The sequence below is a fragment of the Macaca mulatta genome, chromosome 3 (assembly GCF_049350105.2).
Source record: "Macaca mulatta isolate MMU2019108-1 chromosome 3, T2T-MMU8v2.0, whole genome shotgun sequence".
Lineage (NCBI taxonomy): Eukaryota > Metazoa > Chordata > Mammalia > Primates > Cercopithecidae > Macaca > Macaca mulatta.
Genome location: NC_133408.1, coordinates 22,030,280 through 22,054,282, shown reverse-complemented (window position 1 = coordinate 22,054,282; position 24,003 = coordinate 22,030,280). Strand labels below are relative to the sequence as shown.

At 37.8% G+C, this 24,003-nt stretch overlaps 1 protein-coding gene and 1 pseudogene across 9 annotated transcripts in view; both read right to left on the bottom strand.

Moving 5' to 3' along the window:
• MRPL39 (mitochondrial ribosomal protein L39) overlaps nt 1-24,003 on the bottom strand; it is a 239,861-nt gene that overhangs the window by 84,002 nt on the left and 131,856 nt on the right. For 4 of the 9 annotated variants that reach the window (XM_077995880.1, XM_077995882.1, XM_015133075.3 and 1 more), the window contains one exon: nt 3,512-3,668. The exons of 3 other annotated variants lie outside the window; for them this stretch is intronic. Coding sequence is in view for 5 of the 6 variants with exons in the window: in XM_015133075.3 (XP_014988561.2) it covers nt 3,540-3,668 (129 nt within the window). In the remaining variant the exon portion in view is untranslated. Of the gene's footprint in view, nt 1-3,511; nt 3,669-14,023; nt 14,079-24,003 lie in introns of those variants that run through there. 2 more of the 9 variants (XM_077995875.1, XM_077995878.1) reach the window with 1 other exon arrangement.
• Nucleotides 18,567-18,659, bottom strand: LOC114677285 (small nucleolar RNA U13; annotated as a pseudogene).

Here is a 24,003-nt window from a genome sequence, read left to right as displayed (position 1 = left end):
CCTCCATAATTACATGAGCCAATTCCTTAAAATAAATTCCTTTCTCCTCTGTCTCTCTCATTCTCTCTCTGTGTGTGTGTGTGTGTGTGTAGTATATACGTAACAGGATATTATGCATATACACATGTATATATACCTACATATACACACACATATATTATGTATATATACATGTGTGTTTACATATACATAAGTATATAGCACATATATGTGTTTACATATACATAACACGTGCATTTACATATACATACATATATAGTGTATATACATATATGTATATATACACATATGTGTACATGTGTGCATACACAGATGTATATACATGTGTGCATGTGTATATATCCTATTACATATATAAATTAAATATATAACATTTAATTATAATCTCCTATTAGCTCCACTTCTCTGGAGAGCCCTAACACACCAGTATATCTTAAGTGTTATTATTCCTACATGTAATCAATATAAAAATTATTAGAGATATTTTATGTTTTATGCATAGTATGTTTTTGAAATCTTGTTAGTATTTTGTGCTTATAGCACTTATCAGTTTGAAGTGGCCACATCTCACGTGCTGGATAATCACACGTGGCTAGTGGCCATCACATTGGGCAGTGAAGGTCTAGAGCAGAGCGGCAAGGTGAAGTGGAAAGAAGAGCGAAAAAGCAGACAGACCAGGGTTTTAACTCCACTCTGTCACTGAGGCTCAGTGAATGCTAGCTATAATTTCTATGCTCCTAACTGGAGAACCTCCCTGAGCCTTGGTTCCTCATACATAAATGAGAGATAATAGTATCTCCCTTAGAGAGCTGTTATAAAGATTCATTGGAAAGCCCCTCACAGAGTGCCTGGTAAAGTCTAGATGGTCAATGAATATCGGGTACTTTTCTTTTCCTCTTAGTCTTCATATCTGTTTTCCTACCTCCCCTCTTCAAGGAAAAAGTCTGCTTATTTTCCCTTTGTTTACCCAGCCTGGCCTACTGGTGCTCAGTAAGTCGTTGTAGAATTAATGCATGGTCTTAAGTTATTATAGTGGAATATATCCAATTGCTAATTTAGGTTTTCCTTTAATAAATCATCCTTTAAAACACTTTGGCAAGACTTGCAAGTTGTGGAGCTGTTGACTTTGTAGCTGTGGGCCAGTGGAGAGATGGTCCAAGGTTTAGTCTGGGGACTGGAGGGAAGAGCCTGTTAAGGGAAAGGAAATGTGGCAGCATCACAAACAAAACAAACCAGATGAGATGAACCACAGGCATCTGTGTCATAAGAGTACACCAAATTCTTTAATTCAGTTACTGAAGATGAATTGGAAAAGTGTTAGTGAGATGTATCCTTATGAAAGGAAAAAAATAGGAAACACATTCACCCTGGGTCACAAAAATCTAGATGGAAAGAATTTGCCTTGCCAGTGAGTACATTAAAGATGTGATTCATTTGCAAAAGTAAAATTTCCTGGTAATATGACATATTACAAAGGCATCTGATGTATTAGTCTGGGTTCTCTAGAGAAACAGAACCAATAGGAGGTATGGAAATATGATATATTATATGGAAATGGCTCACGTGAGTATAAAGCTGACAAATCCCAAGATCTGAAGTCAGCAAGCTGGAAACCCAGGAGAGCTAATGGTTCCAGGGCTCAGGCTGGCAGGCTTGAGACTCAGGGCAAGCCAATGTTTCAGTGAGGGACCAAAAGCAGGAAAAAAAATGTCCCCTCTCAAAGGCACTCAGGCAGAAAAAGCTTCCTTTAATTCATGGGAAGATGAGCCTTTGTCCGCTTCAGGTCTTCAACGGCTCAAACCATGTGGGCCCATCCACATCATGGAGGACAATTTGCCTTTTTCAGTCTATCAGTTTAAATATTAATCTCATGCATCCAAAAACACCCTCATTGATATACCCAGAATAATATCTGATCAAATGCCTGGGCACCCCATGACCCAGTTAAGTTGACACCTAAAATTAACCATTACACCTGATCAATACTCATGACAGATTTCTTTCAGAGCTTACTATGTCAGTAAAATTTGCTTGCAACAAATAGGTCTCCTTTTTCTCCCTACTTTGCTTCTTCTCAAGTGCATTATTTTCTTTCCCTCATCCTCATACAAGCTATTGGAGAAACACTTTGGAATGGGAAGGAACTAACATCTGCAGCACACCACCACCCCATGCCATGCTTATTACCAGGTACTCATCACACTGTGTCCCCTCCAGAAGCTAGAGAACAGGAGAAGTCATCCAAGTGGCAACAACCTTGGGAAGCCATTGCAGGCCTAACTCTCTTGCTCAGCCTTGTCAATTCAAAAACTCAATCTCGTCAGGGTGTCAAATTCTGTCAAACTTGGGAATTATAATTCACAGAAACTCTATTCAAGAGACTTCTGTACAAACAAACAAAAAGCCATCTTATTAATTACAACAAGAAATACAACTGCCAAGGGGGGGATCTCTAGCTAAAGCATCCCCTTCTTGTAAAATTATATCGGAAGTCAAATTAGAATTGAAATATTAGGTTAGGGCAAAAGTAATTGTAAGTAATTGCGTCTTTTGCCTTTCAAAGTAATGGCAAAAACTGTAATTACTTTTGCACCAACCCAATGTTGATTACTTGACTTGAATTCAGAGTAAGTGGAAGGTTGATTTAAACAAGATGCTTAGTGACACCAAGCAAAGAATGACTGATGCTACAATTTCAACATCTGTCATCAGAAAGGAAAAAACTTGGAACCCGATATTGCTAGATTTTTCTGCCATAATGTACCTCATAGATTCTTTGTTTTATTTTTTCATATGCCAGGTGAACCAACTCCCTATCTGTATAACACATTATTTATTTCAAAAATATTTGACAAGTTACAAGTCAAGTCTTACTGACTCATAAACTCTTTTATCTCATGAATATGACCCATCTTGCTGCAGTGAATTTCCATAAGCTTTCAAAGAAAATCTCACTGTTTGGCTTTCTTTTCAATAATATCCTTTTAATTCTTACAACAATCTTGTTCTGGTAATCAATTGCTGATTAACAAGAGATCACAAAATATCATTACTTAAAATAATAAGCATTTTTATTAATATCATTATTACTCTCAGCATATTCTCAATATCATCTTCAGACCAGGTTACTGGTATAACTGACATTAGAATATTCTAACATTTTAAGGGATGTTGTGAAGCCCTCTTAACAATTCTTGGAAGAAATAACTTTTCTATTCTCCACTAAACATTCTTCACATGTCACATTGGCTACTGCAGATATGCAGCCATTCTTTTTATTCTTCAACACTTACATACTCATATACCTCTTCTGTTCTTAGAAATGCGTGGAGTAACTGCTTCACTGGTCTGTTGGACTATTGCATCTTAAAATGTTAATGAAAGTTAAAAACAGGTGATATCCTCTCCTAGACAACCCATTCTTCAATGCCTTAACCTAAAGGAGTTGGTATATTTGAAATATAATCATCAAAGCAAGGTTGGTAGAGAAAAAAATTGGTCTGAGAGGAGATTTGAAGGTGAAGAATTAATTTATTCATTTAAAAAACATATTGCCAGGCAGGGTGGCTCACCCCTGCAATCCCTGTACTTTGGAGGATGAGGCGGGGTGGAATGCTGGAGCTCAGGAGTTTGAGACCAAGCTTGAGCAATACAGCCAGACTCCATCTCTGCAAAACAAAAAAGAAAGAAAGAAAGAAAAGAAAAATCAGCCCAGCATGGCGGCACACACCTATGTTACTCGGGAGGCTGAGTGGGGAGAATCCTCTGAGCCCAGGGAGGTGGAGGCTGCAGTGAGCTATGATGGTGTCACTGCACTCCAACCTGAGTAACAGTAGTGACACCCTCAAAATACAAATACATAAAATAAAATTTAAAAACACATATTGACCCACTTGACCCACAAGACATAATTATTTGTTAAGAATCACCATTTGGTGACAAGCAGCCCAAGGATGTAAATTTCCTCTTAATAAGTTTTTTTTTAACTTCTTTTCTTTTTTTTTGAGACAAGGCCTTGCTATATGCCACCCAGACCATAGTGCAGTGGTGCAATCACAGCTCACTGCAGCCTCCACCTCCCGGGCCCAAGCAATCCTCTTACCTCTCAGCCTCCCAAGTACCTGAGACTACAGGCATGCACCATCACACCCGGCTAATTTTTGTATTTTTTGCAAAGATAGGGTTTCACCATGTTACCCAAACTTGTCTCAAACTCCTGGGCTCAAGGGATCTGCCCACCTCAGTCTCCCAAAGTGCTGGGATTACAGTGTGAGCCACCTTACCCGGCCTAAGCTAATAATTTTTAAAATCACATTAATCTTTATAAAGGTCTTATAATCCCTGACAAAATTCCCATGCTACAAGTCCAGCTTAATAAAGAATGAGATGCCATTTAGGCATCTAGCCTTAAACCTCATACCTCATGATACTAATACTTTCAGGCTCTCATAAGGGGAACTCATACAAGTCTTAATACTTCATAGTTACTAGAATGCTGAGACCTCAGATGAAATTTTTTCTTGTGGCTTTCTACAGAAAACCATGAAGTACAAAAATTTGCTTTTAAGCTACTGTACTCATTTATTCAACAAATATTTGTCAGGCGTTGCTATGTGCCAGGAATTGAGGTGCAGGGAACACAGCCAGAGCTAGCATGACCCCTGCCCTAAGAAAATTTGCAGTTTGAATAAATGCTCTCAGACCTGGAGTCATTCTGGGACTTTCCACACCTTCCTTCTTTTCTTCTTTCTTTCTTTCTTTCCTTAGGGTTACCATCAAATTGCTACTATAGTGTAATACTTAAGAGAACAAATTCTGGAATTAAAATGCTAGGGTTCATAACCTAGTTCCACCAAGAAAAACAAGTTTTAAGAGTCATAAATAATAAATAAAGAAATAAATGCCAGAAGAAATCATAATCAATGCTCTTATGTGAAACAAAACTCTGACAGTAGACACTCTAAAGTTCCAGAGAAACTCTCAAAGAGCATTTTTTTATTTTAATCCCAACTACATTGCTTTTCCTTAAGAAATGGTCTTTACAATATTCTCAGACCACAGTCCTTCAGTATTTTGAAAATCATTCCATTAAACTTTGCTTTTCTCTCTCCCTTGTGAACTCTTGGCCAGTGAGACATAGTTTCATTTTCACTTTTTCAAAATGATAGTATAAAAAAACAGAAGTGAAAGTATGAATCATAATATAATCAGGAGTTCATACTGAGATACCCATTTATAACTCAGAAAACCATGGGGTATTTCCAAACTGATGTCATTCATAGAAAGAATACCATGTGTTGTGGAAGAATAAGAAAAATTACCTAAACCAACTGGGGGATTTAGAATACATGTGGGATATTCCCAGCTAATTATTTTCATTAAATTTTTTTTCACAAAGATCAAGTATGTTTCAAATACTTACAGTGCCAGTCATCTTGGAAATTACAAACTGGATTCTGGGTTATAGTTTTTAATTACGATCAGTGAGACAATGGACATTGCGATTTTACTCTAGAGCACATAATGCCATTATAACTGTATATAACTCAATAAAGTTATTTATATAACTCAAGGTTTTATATATAACTAAAGTTTTATTTTCCTTAAAGAGTTATATAAATACCAAAATAGCCATGAAATCCCATGTAGTTGTTTTACTTATGAGGAAGAATTTTTATAAGAAAAACTGTGATCCCTGCTCAAGGTATCAAAATTGGGCCAGACATGGGGGCTCATGATATAATCCCAACACTTCGGGTGGTCGAGGCAGGCAAATCACTTGAGGCCAGGAATTCGAGACCAGCCTGACCAACATGGTGAAACCCCATCTCAACTAAAAATACAAAAATTACCCAGGTATGTTGGCACATGTCTGTAATCCCAGCTCTGAGATCACACCACTGCACTTTAGCCTGGGTGACAGGGTGAGACTATGTCTCAAAAAAAATTATTAAAATTTATTATTTGTATTGTATATTTTTTTGGGGGGAATATACAAAAATCTCATTTTTCCAACCAAACAATTAAAAATGATTTTTCCCTTCTCTGTACTACATCCCACTATATTAAAATATTTTAAGAACTTAAAAATGTTACAATATACATAGCATAAATTAATGATATTAGAGGGATGAAATCTTTCCCAGTAAATATTCTCCTCTAGGTTGTGTACATTGGCTTGGAAAACACTTCGACTGTGTTAGTTCTGCCATGTTTGCTCTGCTGTGGTGGCTGCTTTGTCAGTTGTTTTGACAAATCCTAATATCCAGTTGTAAGGACAGGCCAGCTATACCTCTTTTCAATCTGAATGTCCCTGTTGCCTAATTAGTCAACATCCATGACATGGAAAAGTCATGCCACTCACTAACCTTGGTAATACCCTGGCCTGTTCTTTGGTTTCTGAGACCCATCCATGAGTCCAGTGATAAACCCACAATGTCCTGTCGTAATGCCTGTTAGGAACTGCTTTACTATCCTGAATCTTTCAGTGGGGACACAGGTGAATCTGCCAGTAGGATGGTCTGGTCTCATTTAATTTAGAAACAGATTTTAAAATGTATCAGAAAATCAAGTTTCTCCTCATTCTATATACCAATGGGAAGTCCACATGGATTAAAGACTAAAAGCATCCCTTAAAAATTTTAGGAGAAAATGTAGGCGGCTCTCTCATAACATTAAAGTTAGAAAAGATTTATCAAAATATTATCAAAAGGTTTATCAATTGTAACAAATGTACCATTCTGGTGCTGGATATTGAAAATGAAGGAAATTATGCCTACGCAGAGGTAGAGGTAGGTATAAGGGAAACCTATGTATTTTCTACTCTATTTTACTGTGAACCTAAAACTGCTCTTAAAAAATTGAGTCTATTGAAATAAAGAAATAACACAGCAAACCATTGAGTACAAAATAAAAAAGAATAAATTTAATGACATTAGCATTTTAAATTTCTATACATTCAACACTATAAACCAAGTTAAAAGGCAAGCAAGTGACAGAAGATATTTAGAAGACATTTGAAAAATAGTTCCAATCTAGAATATTTTAAAAATCCTATAAATGAGGAAACTACAAAAAGTCCAGTAGATAGATAAATATAAACCTTCAGTTCACAGAAGAGGAGCTCTATATGGCCAACAAAGATATGTGGAAAAAAGCTGTCACTTGCTGGTAATAGAAACATGCAAATTAAGACAAGATACTCTTTCATGTCCATCAGACTGGAAAATTTTCAAAAGTCTGACAATGACAAGTAATGGCAAGGAAGTAGGGGAGACAGGAAACTTACAAATTCTTAATGACTGATAATTAATGAACATTGACATTTCCCTATAGGCAGTATAGCATACATTTGAGAAGAAAAATATAAGAGATTGAAAGAGTACACTGGAATGATTTGGAAAATATTTTTGCACTATCTAGTAAAGTTGGAAATTCAGGACTCAGCAAGTCAACTTCTAAGGCATAAAATCCAGACACACTTTGCACAGGGACACAAGAATGCTCCCAGCAGCACTTCTTTTTGTTTTTTTGTTTTTTGTAATTCCAAAATGTCCACCATTGGGAGAATGGCTCCTCTTAGTTTCATCTGCCTCAACACTGAGCATCCACTTTCTCTTTAGGATCTTTCCATGCCTTTCTTCATGTAGTTGGAAGCAGGGCACTGACCCTAGCTACTGGCTCCCACTGACATTCCTCTCTCCTCCTCCCTACACTCCCCTATTCCCACGGGGATCTCTTTCTACCTTGGAAAATTCACCTTCCATCCTGTCTCTGGCCAAGACACGTCATTTAGGCCCACAAATCCTCCTTAATGTTCCCTGCTCTGGAAATGTTACCTGACTTCTTCAGATTTAAGTGAAAATTAACAGCCAGAAACATTACCTATGTTACGCTTCCCAGGGCCAGTTAACCTTCCTGAATGAGGAGGAGCAGGCAGAGAAAAATATGTATAGAGAGAATAAAAAGCATAGATTAATAACCTCAGATATTATCTTACCATATTCTTCTCCTAGCAAATCTTTGGACAGTGACACCCCCACACGCAAATTGGTGCTTGGTTCTGTGGGTGGAGGAAGAAAGGGAAGCCTGGACATCTGGTGAATTTCTTGGCTCACCTGAAAGTTTCTGCTTATACCTGGAGTAGATACACCCTCTTTCATCTATATCCCTTTACTGCCCTCATCCTCCCCACCTTGGGAACTTGGCACAGATATGGGCAGAACTTCTCCTGAACATAATTAGAGAGAGAGGTGCCCTGCCAATATAAAAGACAACTGTACAGGGGAGGCCCTGTCAATAAGACCCAACTGAAGACTTGGGTCTTCCAGCCATGTTTTCTTCCTCCTCAGTCACCATCCTCCTCCAAATCCCTGTGCTCAAAAAATCAGAGACAGCCACTCATTTTCATTTAGGGGAGTGGAATGAATCTACTGTCATATTGGTGTCCAGCCCTTCTTTCACCCAGCATCCATCAACAGGATGGTGTTCCTCTTCTTTTCTTCTTTGTGCCTTTCCATTTCTGATATAAGTGAATATACAAATGAGTGAAAAGTCAAAAATCCTCCTATACCTCCCTTAGTTTACATATGTGAAGAACTGGGTATGTACTTGATCCCATTTTCTCTTTGGTCAAGTACAAAAGCTGTTTTTAGGTGTTTTTTGTTTATTTGTTTTTTGTTTTGAGATGGAGTCTCTCTCTGTCTCCCAGGCTGGAGTGCAGTGGCACGATCTCTGCTCACCGCAACCTCTGCCTCCCGAGTAGCCGGGACTACAGGCATGCACCACCACACCCAGTTAATTCTCATAGAGATGGGTTTTCACCATGTTAGCCAGGGTGTTCTCAAACTCCTGACCTCAAGTGATCTGCTCGCTTCGGCCTCCCAAAGTGCTGGGATTACAGGCATGAGCCACTGCGCCTGGCCCCATGTTTTTAGATTTTGATTTTTTAAATGTATTGGTATTATTCATTTCACTCTGATTTTGCTTTTGTAAATCTCACTGTGTATCGTGAACATCCCTCCCATTTGGGACATTTATATGTCCCAGTACAACTAAATATGATTCTCTTTAAGAGCTGCATCATTTTCCACTGCGTGTGTGTGTGTGCACGAACATGCACAAGTGCCATGATTTAATCAGTTACCCATTGATGGACATTCAGACAGCTTATGATTTATTGTCACTACAATGATACAAATAGTATTATGTCTATATATGTTATTATCAAGTGTGATTTTTGTAATAATTCAATAATTTGAATTCCTGCATAATGTATAGATGTTTTAATTCAAATAGTTGCTGCTAGATTTATTTTCCAAAACAAATTGAGGAATTCATGCTTCTCTCATAAAAGCGAGGGAATGCTCATATCCTTGACTATTTGCCAGCATTGGTTGTTATTGCTGGTTTGAACATTTGCCAGTCAGACAGGTTAAAAAATATATTGTAATTCCAATTCAGTATGAGAATAGAGGAAGGGTAATGATGTCAATCTCAAACAAAGCAAAGAGTGCCCAAGAGCCTGAACTATTTGGTTGTACACTGGTATCTCTTTCTCTGCTTGACCCTGGCTCAAAACCTACATTCCTCCATACAGAGGTCTGAGAAAGTTGGAAAGATTCAGTGTTTTCCTTAGTAGTGTTTTCTTTCAGTTCAACAGGATTATGTCAACTGTTATTACAAGGAAAGGCCATTGACACACCAGTGTAAAAAGGAAAAGGTGGGTCCACTGACTAAGATTAATAAAAGGGCAAACACACATAGAAACAGCTTTCAAACCTAATACCAAGGAAACTGGCAGGACAGAGCTAGCCTCAACGCTTATATATTCAGGGTATCTCCTGAACTTTTATCACCTAATTTAAGAAATTAACCACAGGACAGCCTTGGAAAGGTCTAATAGTGGTACTGATATCAGAGTGGGTTTTTAAAGTGTATTAACTGCAATCTTACTCTTAGTCTATTTGATACTACTTATTTCAGAACTATTAATGATGTTTGTGGATATATATATATCAGACATATATATATATACACACACACACACAGATATATATATATCAGACTATAAGCTTAAAATCAGGAGACTCTTTTATATATTTTTATAATGCCTCAAATCTAGCATAGTATCAGGTATGGAGTATATGCCCCGAGTCTAGCAAAGTGTCAGTACAGTTCTGTAAATGTTGATTGCAGAAACTGAAACACTATCAGCATAATAAACCACTGGAAATACTGACACAGATCTGTTGACAGATCAGTGCAATGGACTGTACTGTGTTCCAATTCACATGTTGAATTCATATGTTGAAGCCCTAATGCCTTATGTGACTGTATCTGGAGACAGGGTCTTTAGGAGGTAATTAAGGTTAAATAAGGTCGTAAGGGTGGGGCCCTAATCTGATAGTACAGTGGCTCCTATGAAGAGGAAGAGAGAGAGAATCCTCTCGCCTTCTCTCCAGGCATGTGCACCTGAAGAGAGGTGATGTGAGCACACAAAGAGAAGGCAGCCATCTGCAAGCGAGGAAGCAGGCTCTCACCAGTAGCCCAACTGGCTGGCACCTCGATCTTGGACCTCCCAGTCTCCAAACTATGAGAAAGTAAATTTCCCTTGTTCAAGTCAACCGGTCTCTGGTATTTTGGTATGATTGCCCAATCAGACTAAAACAACCAGAAACCCCGTGACAAGTCTATCGTTTTTGATTGGTTTAATGACAATGAATGAAAAAAATGAACAATCACTTTTTTCGAATCATTCTGTAATAGAGTCAGCATCCAAGAATGAATTACAGCACAATACAGGGCATGTATGAATTTAAGAATAAGGACTAACCCAAAGGCTTGGGAATAGAACGTAACAAAGTAGGGAAGTGAGAAAAAAATATTAAAATGGGCCATAAGTCACATTTAACAAAAAAAAAAAAAAAGATTTTGTTCTATGTGGAAACTTTTACTCAGCCTACATATTCTTTGATTCTAAGTTTGATTAGCTATGATAAAGTTTGAGAAACATTTCAGTCCCATTTTCTTGGAGTTCACCAAAGGTTGCTAAAATATCACCAAGTGTTGTTTTTAAGCTATAGCCCCAATATGTTCTTCTAAACTGGAGTACGGAAACTCATCCAATGTTTCTTATGAAGCACAGGATCCCACAAAGAAGAAGAAATGTCATTTATTTCTCATATTTGTCTCATATTACATTTTTATAGAAAGTTGGCTAGAAATTTGCAACCCAAAATTAGCAAGAAAAGTCTATGATAACCTCACCCTCACTAGAGATTCCTTGAATAAAGGTTGTCTTTATAGAAGGATTAACTGAAAAATTTGAAACATGCTCTACATATTTACCATTATGATGCCTAAAATGAACATACCAGTGTACATTCAGAAATCTAGATCGAAGGCACTTTTTCACACTTTACTCATTCTTTAAGTAGTAAATAGAAGGATGTTCTAAGCAATTAGCACAGAGATGCTTGACATTTTCACAGCAATCCAATCAACTTAACAGGGGCATATTTGCAATGGCTTGGTTCTTCTGAAGGTAACAACTTTTTCTCTTCTTTTCTCTTTTTTTTCCTGTTCAAATTTCAGAATTACCTCTCTCAGTTGCTAAAGTGATACCCTTAATTTCTAGGGCATTCTGACATATTTGTCAGTACCATCTCTCCAACAACTTTAAAAATTGTCACAGGGATAAATGCACTTTTGAAAACTAACACTCAAAACTTTATTCTGTTATCCTTTATATACTTTTTTATTGATAATCATAAGCCTTATTAATTGGATTCGTCACCTTTCCCTATGGCCAAAACATTGAAAGTAGAATTTTGAGTTTTATTCTTTATTATATCATTTTACTCTAAAATATGTTCAAATAGATTTTCCCACCCTGTGTAGTATTGTACTATGTAAAGAAGATTTGTAACTAGGTCAACATACACTGTTTCTAGGCACCACTAAGAAAATAACTGTGTTATACCCATAATAGAAAATTACCAGAGTAACAGGATTAAAATGACTCATTAGGCCCTTGATTGGGGTGCTCTGTGCTACAGGTAGTGCCAAATCGAGGGCTCAAGGGCTCTGAAGACTCATGTTGTGAAAGTTTCCTTGAGAGGTCAGAAGTCACTCTTTCAAAATACAAAGACTCTTTCAAAAAACAAATGAGAGAATGCATTGGATCTTGAGAAAATGGGATATGGCCCCTCTTTCTCTCTGAGAATGAACATGCAGTTTGAGTAGTCTGAATCTTGGAGGAAACAGAGGAAGCTGGTCTACACAACACCTTTCCCTGCATAATCTAGAAAGGTAAAGAATAACCAACCACTGCCCTATAGGGTGACAGCCACCAGAGTGAGACTGACAGGAGGACATTTGGAAGAAGCACCTGGATCCGAAAAGGAAGAATCCATATATGTTCCATCCCTGTGCCTGAGAAGAAGAACTTTGAGAAAGATCAAGAATTTGGTAGCCTAGAAAAGAGGGATCTCTGCTTTATATACAAATTCTGATACAGTGTCCTCATGAATGTTTTATTCATTCATTCAGTACTTCTTATTGCTGTCTGTGAACTAGATACTAGAAAAGGATAAAATACTGAACAAGCATATATGACTCCTGTCCTCATACAGCTCATATCTAACTAGGACATGTAAATCTCGGCACTGTTCTGTATGTCTTTCCTTATCTACACAAAATTTGTCAATGTACCCTACTTTCTCTATCTTCAAAATAGATCCAGAACGTGGCTGTTTGTCACAAAACATCAATTTGGTTCAAGACACAATAACTTTTGCCTGTATTATTGCAACTACCTTCTACCTGACCTACTGTTTTATAATAAGTTTGTCCAGTTTCAGCATATTCTCCAAAGAACAGACATAGAGATTCCATGAAAACATAATCTATTCACAACTTTTCAATGGCTTCCCATCTCACTCAGAATAAAAACTAAGAGTCCTTACCATGGTATACCAGGACCTACATGAGTTGGCCCCATTATTTCTCTGACTACATCTCCTCCTCCCTCCTCCCTTATTCATTTCTCCTTAACTAAACTGGGCTCATCACTCGTCACTGTTCTTTGAACAGAGCAGTCAAGCTCCTTGCTCAGATTATTGCACTTCATACACCCTCTGCCTGAAATGTCCATTGCTCAGAGAGCAATGGAGTGCACATGTAAAAGCTTAAAATTTGCATTTCTTTTAAAATGTTTTTCAACTCAGGCTGTTCATTATTTGGTACTGACCTCATGCCCAATTTGGTTATATTAGCAAAATTCTTTATTATACGAATGCTATACAAGTGCTTTAATCCTGGCTTAAAGTCTTTTTCTCCACCTAGAGGGCATATATTCTGGTTCTAATTCTAACTATCAACACTGTATACTTAATAACTATTCATTTTTGTCAGCCCCTGATATTAACATAAACCATAATTAATACAGCCTCACTGGTGGCATCAATGAAATCCACAGATACCAAAGTTGAACTAATTGTCTTTAAAATTATATCAATTCTACATGCGATTTTGCACACATATTTGTCTCCAATACCTCGCAAAACCCTACTGATTAAAAAAAAAAGGATACAAGTATAAAATACAACAAAGCCATATAAAATAGAACAAAGTCATAAAAAAAAGATAACATGGCAGGGAAATGGAGGTGTGTGTGCATACTTTACCAACAAATAAGAAATGTCAACATATTTCTGAAAGATCAAACATAAATGGAAGTGGGTCGATAAAACAAGCAGGAAAAGTTAGAGCAGTAAACTGCTAAGTATCTGCAAAGTTAAAAGCCAATCATATAGTTGAAACATCTTGCATCATGATTTTCTAGGGCAGTCTTTTTTTCCTAGAATAATTAATAGAAGCCCCCATGTATCTCAAAATATGCCAGTTTAGAAGACAATTAAATGACCATTATCCTTACGGAAATTCAGTTTTAGTTTCATAAGAAGCAAGAAAAAGATACACTAATTACAGAACAGGTGTTCTAGAAAGAATACTAACCCACCTGGCAACCTTCATCAGCTTCTTTCACCCCATTCAGAGTCATGTGCTTTTGTCTCCTGTGTAAAAAAATTAAAAAAAAAAAAAAAGCCTTTTCTTTATAAACTGAATATCTAGGTAAGCTAATGTTTTGAAGGTGAATATTGATGCCCACAGTAAATCTCTCCTCATCTGGAATTTTGAGACCCACAGTCTAGCAGCCTACTCTTTTTCATCCTGAAGTGAGGAATGCCACTTCCCACTCAACTCTACCACACACAGAGAGAGCTTGCCATCACATCACCACTGCACCAGGAAGAGGGAGCTGCAAGCCAGTCCTCTTCTCTTAAATATGAGTGGCCAGCCAATGATCACCAGGCACATAAAGTACACCAGCTGCCTGAGGAGAAAGATAAAAATACCAAACAAAATGACTGGTCGCACAGGAAACTTCACTAATTAGACAGTATTTTTATTATTTTACACAGATAGTTTTTGTTTGGGTTTGCCTACATGTTCTTTCTAAGCTACCCAGTATAGGGTATTTTGTTACAGCAGCTCAAACAAAGACGGGCAGTAATATGGTTTAGCTGTGTCCCTACCCGAAATATCACCTTGAATTGTAATCCAACTTGTAATCCCTATGTGTTGTGAGAGGAACCTCATGGGAGGTGATTACATCATGGAGGCGGTTCCCCCGTGCTGTTCTCATGATAGTGAGTGAGTTCTCATGAGATCTGATGGTTTTATAAGGAGATTTTCCCCCATTTGCTCTGCACGTCTCTCTCCTGCCACCATGTGAAGAAGGATGTGTTTGCTTCCCCTTCTGCCATGGTTGTAAGTTTCCTGAGGCCTCCCCAGCCATGCTGAACTGTGAGTCAACTAAACTTCTTTCCTTTATAAATTACCCAATCTCAGGTATTTCTTCATAGCAGCACGAGAACAAACTAATACAGGCAGCTATTACTGATATTTCAGATTTACTACAGAAAAACACACTTGTCATGTATTGGCAGAACTCAGTGTATTAAGTACTTACTTTTTGTATATTGGGTATTAACTTTTAAGAAGATTATATATTAGAATTTAACTTTTCATTGTTATCATTCATTGGTTCATTCAACAATATTCAGTAGTTGTCCATTATATACAAAGCCATGGCATAGATACACAATGTAACCTTAAAAAATGTACAGATTACCCTGATATGTTCCAGGAGGAATTTTTAAAGGGTGCAGCCAGTTAAAAAAATAGTTGGGCAGTTCTTCAAAAGGTTAATCATATAAGTTACTATATGACCCAATAATTCTACTCCCAGGAATATGTCAAGAGAAACAAAACCATACATATATTCAAAAATTTGTACTTTTATGCCAGCATTATTCATAATAGCAAAAAAGTGGAAAAATTTCAAATGTCCATCAACTGATGAATGGATAAATAAAATGTGGTGTATTCACACAATGGATACTTGGTGACAGAAAGAAGTGAAGTACTAATGCCTGATACAACATGGATGAACCTTGAAAATATTTTGCTAAGTTAAACAATGTATTGTATGATTCTATTCACATGAAATATCCAGAACAGGTAAAAAATAGACACAGAAATTAGATTAGTATGTGCCAGGACTGAGTCAAGGAGTCCATTCCCTTACATTCAAGTGTCTCTTGAGATCAGCACAAGAATGAAATTAAGAAATTCTATGTTGTGAGATCATTAATGCAAAATGTCAGTGAATCATAATGTTGAATTGTGTAAGTGGAGCAAGATTTTAATGTCCCAAAGGTTATTTTCCATCCATCAAATAAAAGGAAAGCACTAGTATTCTTTTTGCTTTGTTAAATTATTATCCTTTTGTTCTTTTATTTGTATTATATGAAACCTCAATAAAATACAAAGTCTAATCAGTCTTCACAGATAAAAAATATTTTCTTCCATCTGAAAATACACCAAAACAAAAAAGCAGGGTGTGAACAAATAGATATATTAAGATTGGCAGAATTGTTGATAATTGTTGGAAGTTGGGTGATATGGTTTGGCTGTATCTCATCTTGAATTGCAATCCCCATAATCCCAATAACGCCCATGTGTCAAGGGTGGGACCAGGTGGAGGTAACGGGATCATGGGGGCGGTTTCCCCCATGCTGTTCTTGTGATAGTGAGTGAATCTCATGAGATCTGATGGTTTTATAAGTGTCTGGAATTTTCCCTTCTTGAACTCACTCCATCCTGCTGCCCTGTGAAGAACATGCCCACTTCTTTTTTCTCCACGATTGTAAATTTCCTGAGGCCTCCCCAGCCATGCAGAACTGTGAGTTAAATTACCCAGTCTTGAGTATTTCTTCATAGCAGTGTGAGAACTAACTCATACAGGGGATGAATATGTAGAATACTTGATGCTGTTCACTCTATTTTCGGTATTTTGGATATGTTCATTTAAGACAAATAATAAGTAATTCTTATAATAGATGTTTGTGAAGTTTTTCCCTCAGCTTCAAAAGACAAAAACCTCATATTCCTGATCTACAATTGAGGAATGTGGGAGACAGATCACATAACAGAGGTTTTATATAGTGAGAATGGCAGAATGCCCCCCAAAGATATTCATGTCCTAAACCCTGAGACCAATAAATATGTTACCTTGCATGGCAAAAGGGTCTTGGAATATGTAATTAAGGTTATAGGACTTAAAATAGGAATTGTACCTTTTATTACCAAGGGGGGGCACATTCTAATCATGTAATCCCTTAAAAGCAGAGAACCTTCTTCAGGTGCAGGCAGAAGAGGTGCAGTAGAAGGAGAAGCAAAGGAGATTCCAAGTGTGAGAATGACTCAAAGCACACTAGCTTATCTGGAGATGGAGGAATTCAGGCGACCTTATATCCCTGAGAGAGGCTCTTGGTTCACAGCCTACAAGGAAGCAGAGACCTCACCTCTGAAGCCCAAATACCTGGATTCTGACAGCCAACTTGAAGGAACTTGGAAGAAGATTCTCCCTCAGAGCCTCAAAATACTAGTCCAGCTTGCCAACAACTTGATTTCAGCCTATAAAACTAGGCCAGAGAAAACAGCTGAGCTCACCCGACTTCTGAGCTACAGAACTGTGAGATAATAAATTTGATTGGTTTAAGTAGCCAAGTTTGTGGTAATTATAAGGTAGCAATAGGTCATAAATACATCATACTTTACATCAAAAGACCCAATTTGCTGAACAATGTTTAAAAACATTTATTCCTAACTCAGAAGGCAGGGCAATGAGAAATTTTTATATTCTAATATTTTACCTGTCACACTGGGAAATACATAAAAAGAAGTTGTGGTAGCAAAATTCATTGCTTCATGGTATTTACCATGATATTTCAAAAGAACAAGCTAACCAAACATTTTTCTAAATGCTACAATCTGACAAAATCATAAATATAATCAGATCCTGGCTGGATTTAACCACATATAGTGAGAGATTTGAGTGAACATACTCTAAGGTAGCTCAGATGAGAAACTTCTTGTCATTATAATTTGTTGTTATTTACTTTCTGTCATTATAACCTCTGTTTAAAGAACCTGATTTTTAAAATCTTGGTTTAGATAAGCAAAAATAATATCTAGAGTAGATAATAATATTCAGAAAAATGAAAGCATTCATGAGCCCCTCGTGGGCATATAAATTGGTCCAAAGTTTAGGGAGAGTCATTGGTGATACACTTCAGAAGTCAGGATAATGTACTTGACTTCTGATCTAAAATTCCACACCTATTTTTTTTAGTAATGTATTTTATTTGACTCATTTATTCAATAAATTGTTATTGAATGTCCATCTTAAATCAAGTATTTTTTATTCAGATTAAAAATACAGAGATCAATAAGATAGTAATCCTGCCCCCAAGGAGCTCACACACAGTTTAATGGAGATATTACCTGTTTTATATACTTTAAGTTCTGGGATACATGTGCAGCACGTGCATGTTTGTTACATAGGTATACACGTGCCATGGTGGTTTGCCACACCCATCAACTTGTCATCTACATTAGGTATTTCTTCTAGTGCTATCTGTCCCCTAGCACCCCACCCCGAGTCAGGCCCCAGTGTGTGATGTTCCACTCCCTGTGTCCATGTGTTCTCATTGTTCAGCTCCCACTTATGAATGAGAACATGTGGTGTTTGGTTTTCTGTTCCTGTGTTAGTTTGCTAAGAATGACGGTTTCCAGCTTTATCTATGTCACTGCAAAGGACATGAACTCATCCTTTTTTATGGCTGCATAGTATTCCATGGTCTACACCTATTTTTTAAGGAAATAATTATAGTAGTGTTCTTCAACCCAGTAACTCCACGTTAACATACTAAGGAAATAATGTTAGATGTAGCTTACATAAAAATAAATATTAAAATATAAAAACTAGGCTATAAAAATTGTTATCATAGCAGAGTATACACCAGCAAAATTGCTAACAACCTAAACGTTCAGCAAAAGTGATAAGGTACACCCACATAATGAAATGCTGTAAAGTCAATTAAAAGTATGTTGTCGATAGGTACTGATTAACATGTAAAAGGTTTTTTTTTTCACATCGGATGGGTAATGTGCCAACGTTTGAGTGAGGTACATCTCACACATGAGTGGGAAGACTCAAGCATCACACTTATGAACTACAAAAGGATCAACATGTAAAAGTAAAACACATCAACAACAAAATAGTATTACAGTGAAGCATCTGAAAGCATATGCACCAAAATGTAGTTTTTTTCTGTCAGTCTGCATCCTTTGACATTTCCATGATGATTATAAGCTTAGTAATAATAAACAAAAATTTTATTTTTAAGAAGTGAAGTTTATATTTCTGTGCTTTTATATAAATTTCCAGAAAGTTGTTTATCCAATTAGAACAAAAATGATTGTTTATATTTTAGGAAAAATGACAAAATAGCTTTTTATTGGGAGCAAAAAATTAAGACAAAGAATATTCTCCCTTTCCTCAGATGTTTGCACCTCTTATATTTAAAAAAGTATCATTAGTTTTATTTCTTACCAAAAATACATCTAATATTCCCTCCCACCATTATATCATAATTTTGTTCAAATTATGCACTAAATTTCATTAGTCAGACTCATTCATTTGAAAATGCTGCAGTTTCAGAGCTTCCACCTCTTCCTTTACCACTACAGAAACTTTATCTGAAAGTTTTATGTCCAAACATTGGCTAGAGAACCAAACATAATTCTATGGGCTCTGAACATATCAAAGACTATGGAACAATTTGACTTCAAGGGAGAAAGGAAGTGAAAACTTAGCTTTTAGAGATAAGTATCTAACTGAGACAAATCTGAAATGTACATTTTATCAGATTTTCCTAAATTTCAACTTTCAGGGCTTGTATTAACTGGCATAGGATGACGTTTTTCATGAAAAATCAAAGGAGGTTCTAGTGATCCAAAGGATTGCAGCATTTGAAATATGTAGTGGATTTACTTTTTGCTAAGTCCCTAATTGCTCCTCAAGCATAGGGAGTCAAAAAAAGTTGGGACACCACCTTCATGATCTCATCTAAACTTAATTGCCTCCCAAAGTCTCCACCTCCTAATAGCATCCCATTCGGGGTTAGTGCTTCAACATATGAATTGAGGATACAGTCCATAATACCTATTTTGTAAGATTGCTTGAGAATTAAATTGAGTTCTGCATATAACCCAGAGCCTGATATAATAAGGGCCCACACTGGATAGCAAGGATTACTGGCAGGAGAAGTTAGTGGGTGAGGGTATGTCAAGAAAACAGTATGAGCTAAGGTACAGAGGTGGGAATGGATCATTTGTGTCCAGGCAATGGCAAGCAGGTAAGACCAGCTGGAATGTAATATTCACATTAGACAGAGGAAGGAAATATCAGAAGATCTGAATGTGCATTGGGAAGAACCTGGATTTCCTTGAACACATTTTTCTTCCTCATTGTCTAATGTTTCTGGCAAATATTGGTCTCTACTTTCTCTCAAAATGCTCATTACTTCCAGAAGAGCAACAGGAGTATTCAAACAACTAGCCAGCAATCATAAAAGTGGAAACTACTTTAGCTGCTCATTCGGAGCATGTCCTAAATATAATCGAGCTTAGGAAAGTTGAATACTCCCAAGGCAGATGTGCAGTGAAAACCCTAGCTCCAAGAACTCTATTACTGTCTCAAGAGGATTTGCACAATGAGGCTATGCAGAGAACCACATTACAGAGAGGCACTTAAGCTTCCTTTTCATTAACCTCAGAATGTGAGCTGCCTATCATTATGCTTTGAAATTGGCCCTTATGGATTTGTGGTTGGTGTTGGAAATGTCCTTATTTTAGTAGATAGATCTAGTCTTTCAACTCTTTTTGCTTTGTGTTATTATGATTAAATATGATAGAATGACACAGTAAAAAAAGCAGGTAAGCTTCAAGTAGCTGAGGTACAAGAAAATAGGGTACATTTACAATCAGGAAATTGATAACATTCGTTGGTTCAACTGGCAGGATAGTGGTGTTCTAGATCCTTGCTACTACTCAGAGTGGGTTCAGAAACCAGCAGCAACAGCATCACATGAGAGTTATTAGAAATGCAGCGTCTCAGACATCATTCCACACTTACTGAATCAGAATTTGTATTTTAACAAGGTCCCCCTGTAATTTGTATGCACACTAATAATTGAGAGGTACTATTAGTTAATAATTGAGAGGCACTCACAATTGTGCTGTTACTTTAGAAAGCCTCCCACTAACACGTCCCTGCCCTCCCAACTCTCATCAGTTAGGAATCAAATTCAGCTGCTAGTCACACATTTGGGGTTTGGTTTTTCTTATGTATGAAAAGTCAGTAGTTAGTGCAGAGCTGAAAGAGAAGCCCCATAATGCCATCAGAAACTCAAGTTCATGCCATCTTTATGATCAGTGATCCCAATATATGTTTGTCACCTCAGGTCACAAGAAGAAAGCTCCACATCTTGTCTGAGTTCCAGACAAAAGGAAAGAAGTGTAAAATCAAAGTGCCTGATACAGTTTGGCTCTGTGACCCCACCCATATCTCATCTCGAATTATAATCCACGTGTGTTGAGAGAAGAACCTGGTGGGAGGTGATTGGATCATGGGGGAAGTTTCCCCCCATGCTGTTCATGTGATAGTGAGAGAGTTCTCATGAGAGCTGATGCTTTAAAAGTGTTTGGCATTTCCCTCCTCACCCTCTCTATCTCCTGTCACTTTGTGAATAAGGTGCTTGCTTCCCCTTCACCTTCTGCCATGATTGTAAGTTTCCTGAAGCCTCCCCAGCCATGAAGAACAATACGCCAGTTAAAACTCTTTTGTTTATAAATTACCCAGTCTCAGGTAGTACCTTTATGGCAGTGTAAAAATGAACTAATACACAGAATTAGTACCAGAATTGGGGCACTGCCATAAAGACACTTGAACATGGGGAAGTGACTTTGGAACTAACAATGCGTAGAGGTCGGAATAGTTTGGAGGGCTCAGAAGAAAACAGAAAAATGTGGGAAAGTTTGGAATTCCCTAGTGGTTTGTTGAATGGTTTTCACCAAAATGCTGATAGTGATATGGACAACGAAATCCAGGTTGAGGTGGTCCTAAATGGAGATGAGGAATTCACTGGGAATTGGAGCAAAGATCGCTCTTGCTATGCTTTAGTGAAGAGACTGGCAGCATTTTGCCCCTGCCCTAGAGATCTGTGAAAATTTGAACTTGAGAGAGATGACTTAAAGTATCTGGCAGAAGAAATTTCAAGCAGCAAAGCATTCAAGAGGCCAATTCTGGCTTATTCTGAAAGCATTCAGTTATATATGTACACAAAGACATGGTCTGAAATTGAAATTTATGTTTAAAAGGGAAGCAGAGCATAAAGGTTTAGAAAATTTGCAGCCTGTTCATGTGGTGAAAAAGAAACCCCCATCTTCTGAGGAGGAATTCAAGCCAATGAGCTGAATATTAACAGCCAAGACAATGGGGAAAACGTCTCCAAGGCATGTCAGAGACCTTCAAGACAGCCCCTCCCATCACAGGCCCAGGGACCTAGGAGAGCACAGTGGCTTCTTGGGCCAGCCCAGGGCCCCACTGCTCTTTGCAGCCTCCAGACATGGTGCCCTGCATCGCCGCTGCTCCAGCTCCAGCCATGCTGAAAGGGGCCAAAGTACAGCTTCAACTGTTGCTTCAGAGGATGCAAACCCCAAGCCTTGGCAGCTTTCAAGTGGTGTTGGACCTGTGGGTACATAGAAGACAAGACTCGAGCTTTGGGAACCTCTGCCTACATTTCAGATGATGTATGAAAATCCCTAGATGTCCAGGAAGAAGTCTGTTGCAGGAGCAAAGCCCTCATAGAGAATCTCTTCTCTGGCAATGCAGAGGGGAAATGTGGGGTTGGAGCCCACACACAGAGTCCCCACTTGGACGCTTCCTAGTGGAGCTGTGAAAAAAGGGCCATCATCCTACAGACCCCACAATGGTAGATCTACTGAAAGCTGGCACCATGTACCTGGAAAAGCCACAGGCACTCAATGTCATCCTGTGAAAGCAGCCATGGTGGCTATACCCTGCAGAGCTGCAGGGATGGAGCTTCCAAATGCTGTGGGAGCCCACTTGTTGCATCAGTGTGACCTAGATGTGAGACATATAGTCAAAGGAGATCATTCTGGACCTTTAAGATATAATGACTCTCCTGCTGGGTTTTGTACTTACATGGAGCCTATGGCCCCTTTGTTTTGGCCAATTTCTCCCATTTGGAATGGAAACATTTACCCAATGCCTGCAACCTTATCGTACCTAGAAAGTAACTAACTTGCTTTTGATTTTAAAGACTTATATGTGGAAGTGACTTGCCTTGTCTCAGATGAGACTTTGAACTTGGACTTTTGGGTTAATACTAAATAAGACTTTGGGAGACTGTTGGGAAGGTATGATTGTGTTTTGAAATGTGAAAAGGACATGAGATTTGGGAGAGGCCAGGGTAGAATGATACGGTTTGGCTCTGTGTCCCCAACCAATCTGATCTCAAACTATAATCCCCATGTGTTGAGGGAGAGACCTGGTATGAGGTGATTGAATTATGGGGGCAGTGCCCCCCATGCTGTTCTCTCGAGAGTGAGTGAGCTCTCACAAAATCGGATGGTTTTATAAGGGGTTCTTCCCCCTTTGCTTTTTGTCTCTCTTCTGCTGCCTTGTGAAGAAGGCCCTTGCTTCCCCTTCACCCTCTCCCATAATTGTAAGTTTCCTGAGGCCTCCCCAGCCATGTGGAATTTTGAGTCAATTAAGCCTCCTTTGTAAATTACCCATTCTCAGGTAGTATCTTTATAGCACTGTAAAAATGGACTAATGCACCCACAATTAGTATAGATCCTATAATTGACCCCTTATCTCATGATGATCATCATGACCATTTTCCCTGACAGCTCTGACCAATATCATTCCAACAGTGAGGTTTTTCCAAGCCCATTTTAAAACTGTATCAACTAAATACAAGTTAGATAAACATACAAAAATGTTTATGTATTCAAGTGTAAAAAAAAGTGAGTACTGAATATTTAGTTCTCATATAATTTCAGCGAAACAAACTATCCCTTGATATTTATATAAAGTAATTTTCATTGTTTGGTTGTACACTATATGTTTTGATCTTCTGCTCGTCTCTCCCCACTCAAATATATCTTCCACAATGGCCAGAGTAACTTTATAAAACAGAGATTTAATAATGTCTGTTCATTGGTTAAAATCCATTGGTGGCTGTACACTGCCTCCTGGATAGAATTCAACTTATTACACTGCAAAGAAATGTCCTTCCTGAAAATCCCAATATTTCTTTAGTACTGGGATGCCTTTAGTACTATGGCTGCCCCCCATACCAAGTACTAGAATCTCCTTTAACACCAAGCTCATTCCTCTTTTTCACACATCCTACCTTTTTCCACAACCATGCCTTTGCATATAACGTACCATCTGTCTAGTCCTTCCTCCCTTCTCTGACTGGTAAAATCTTCTTAATC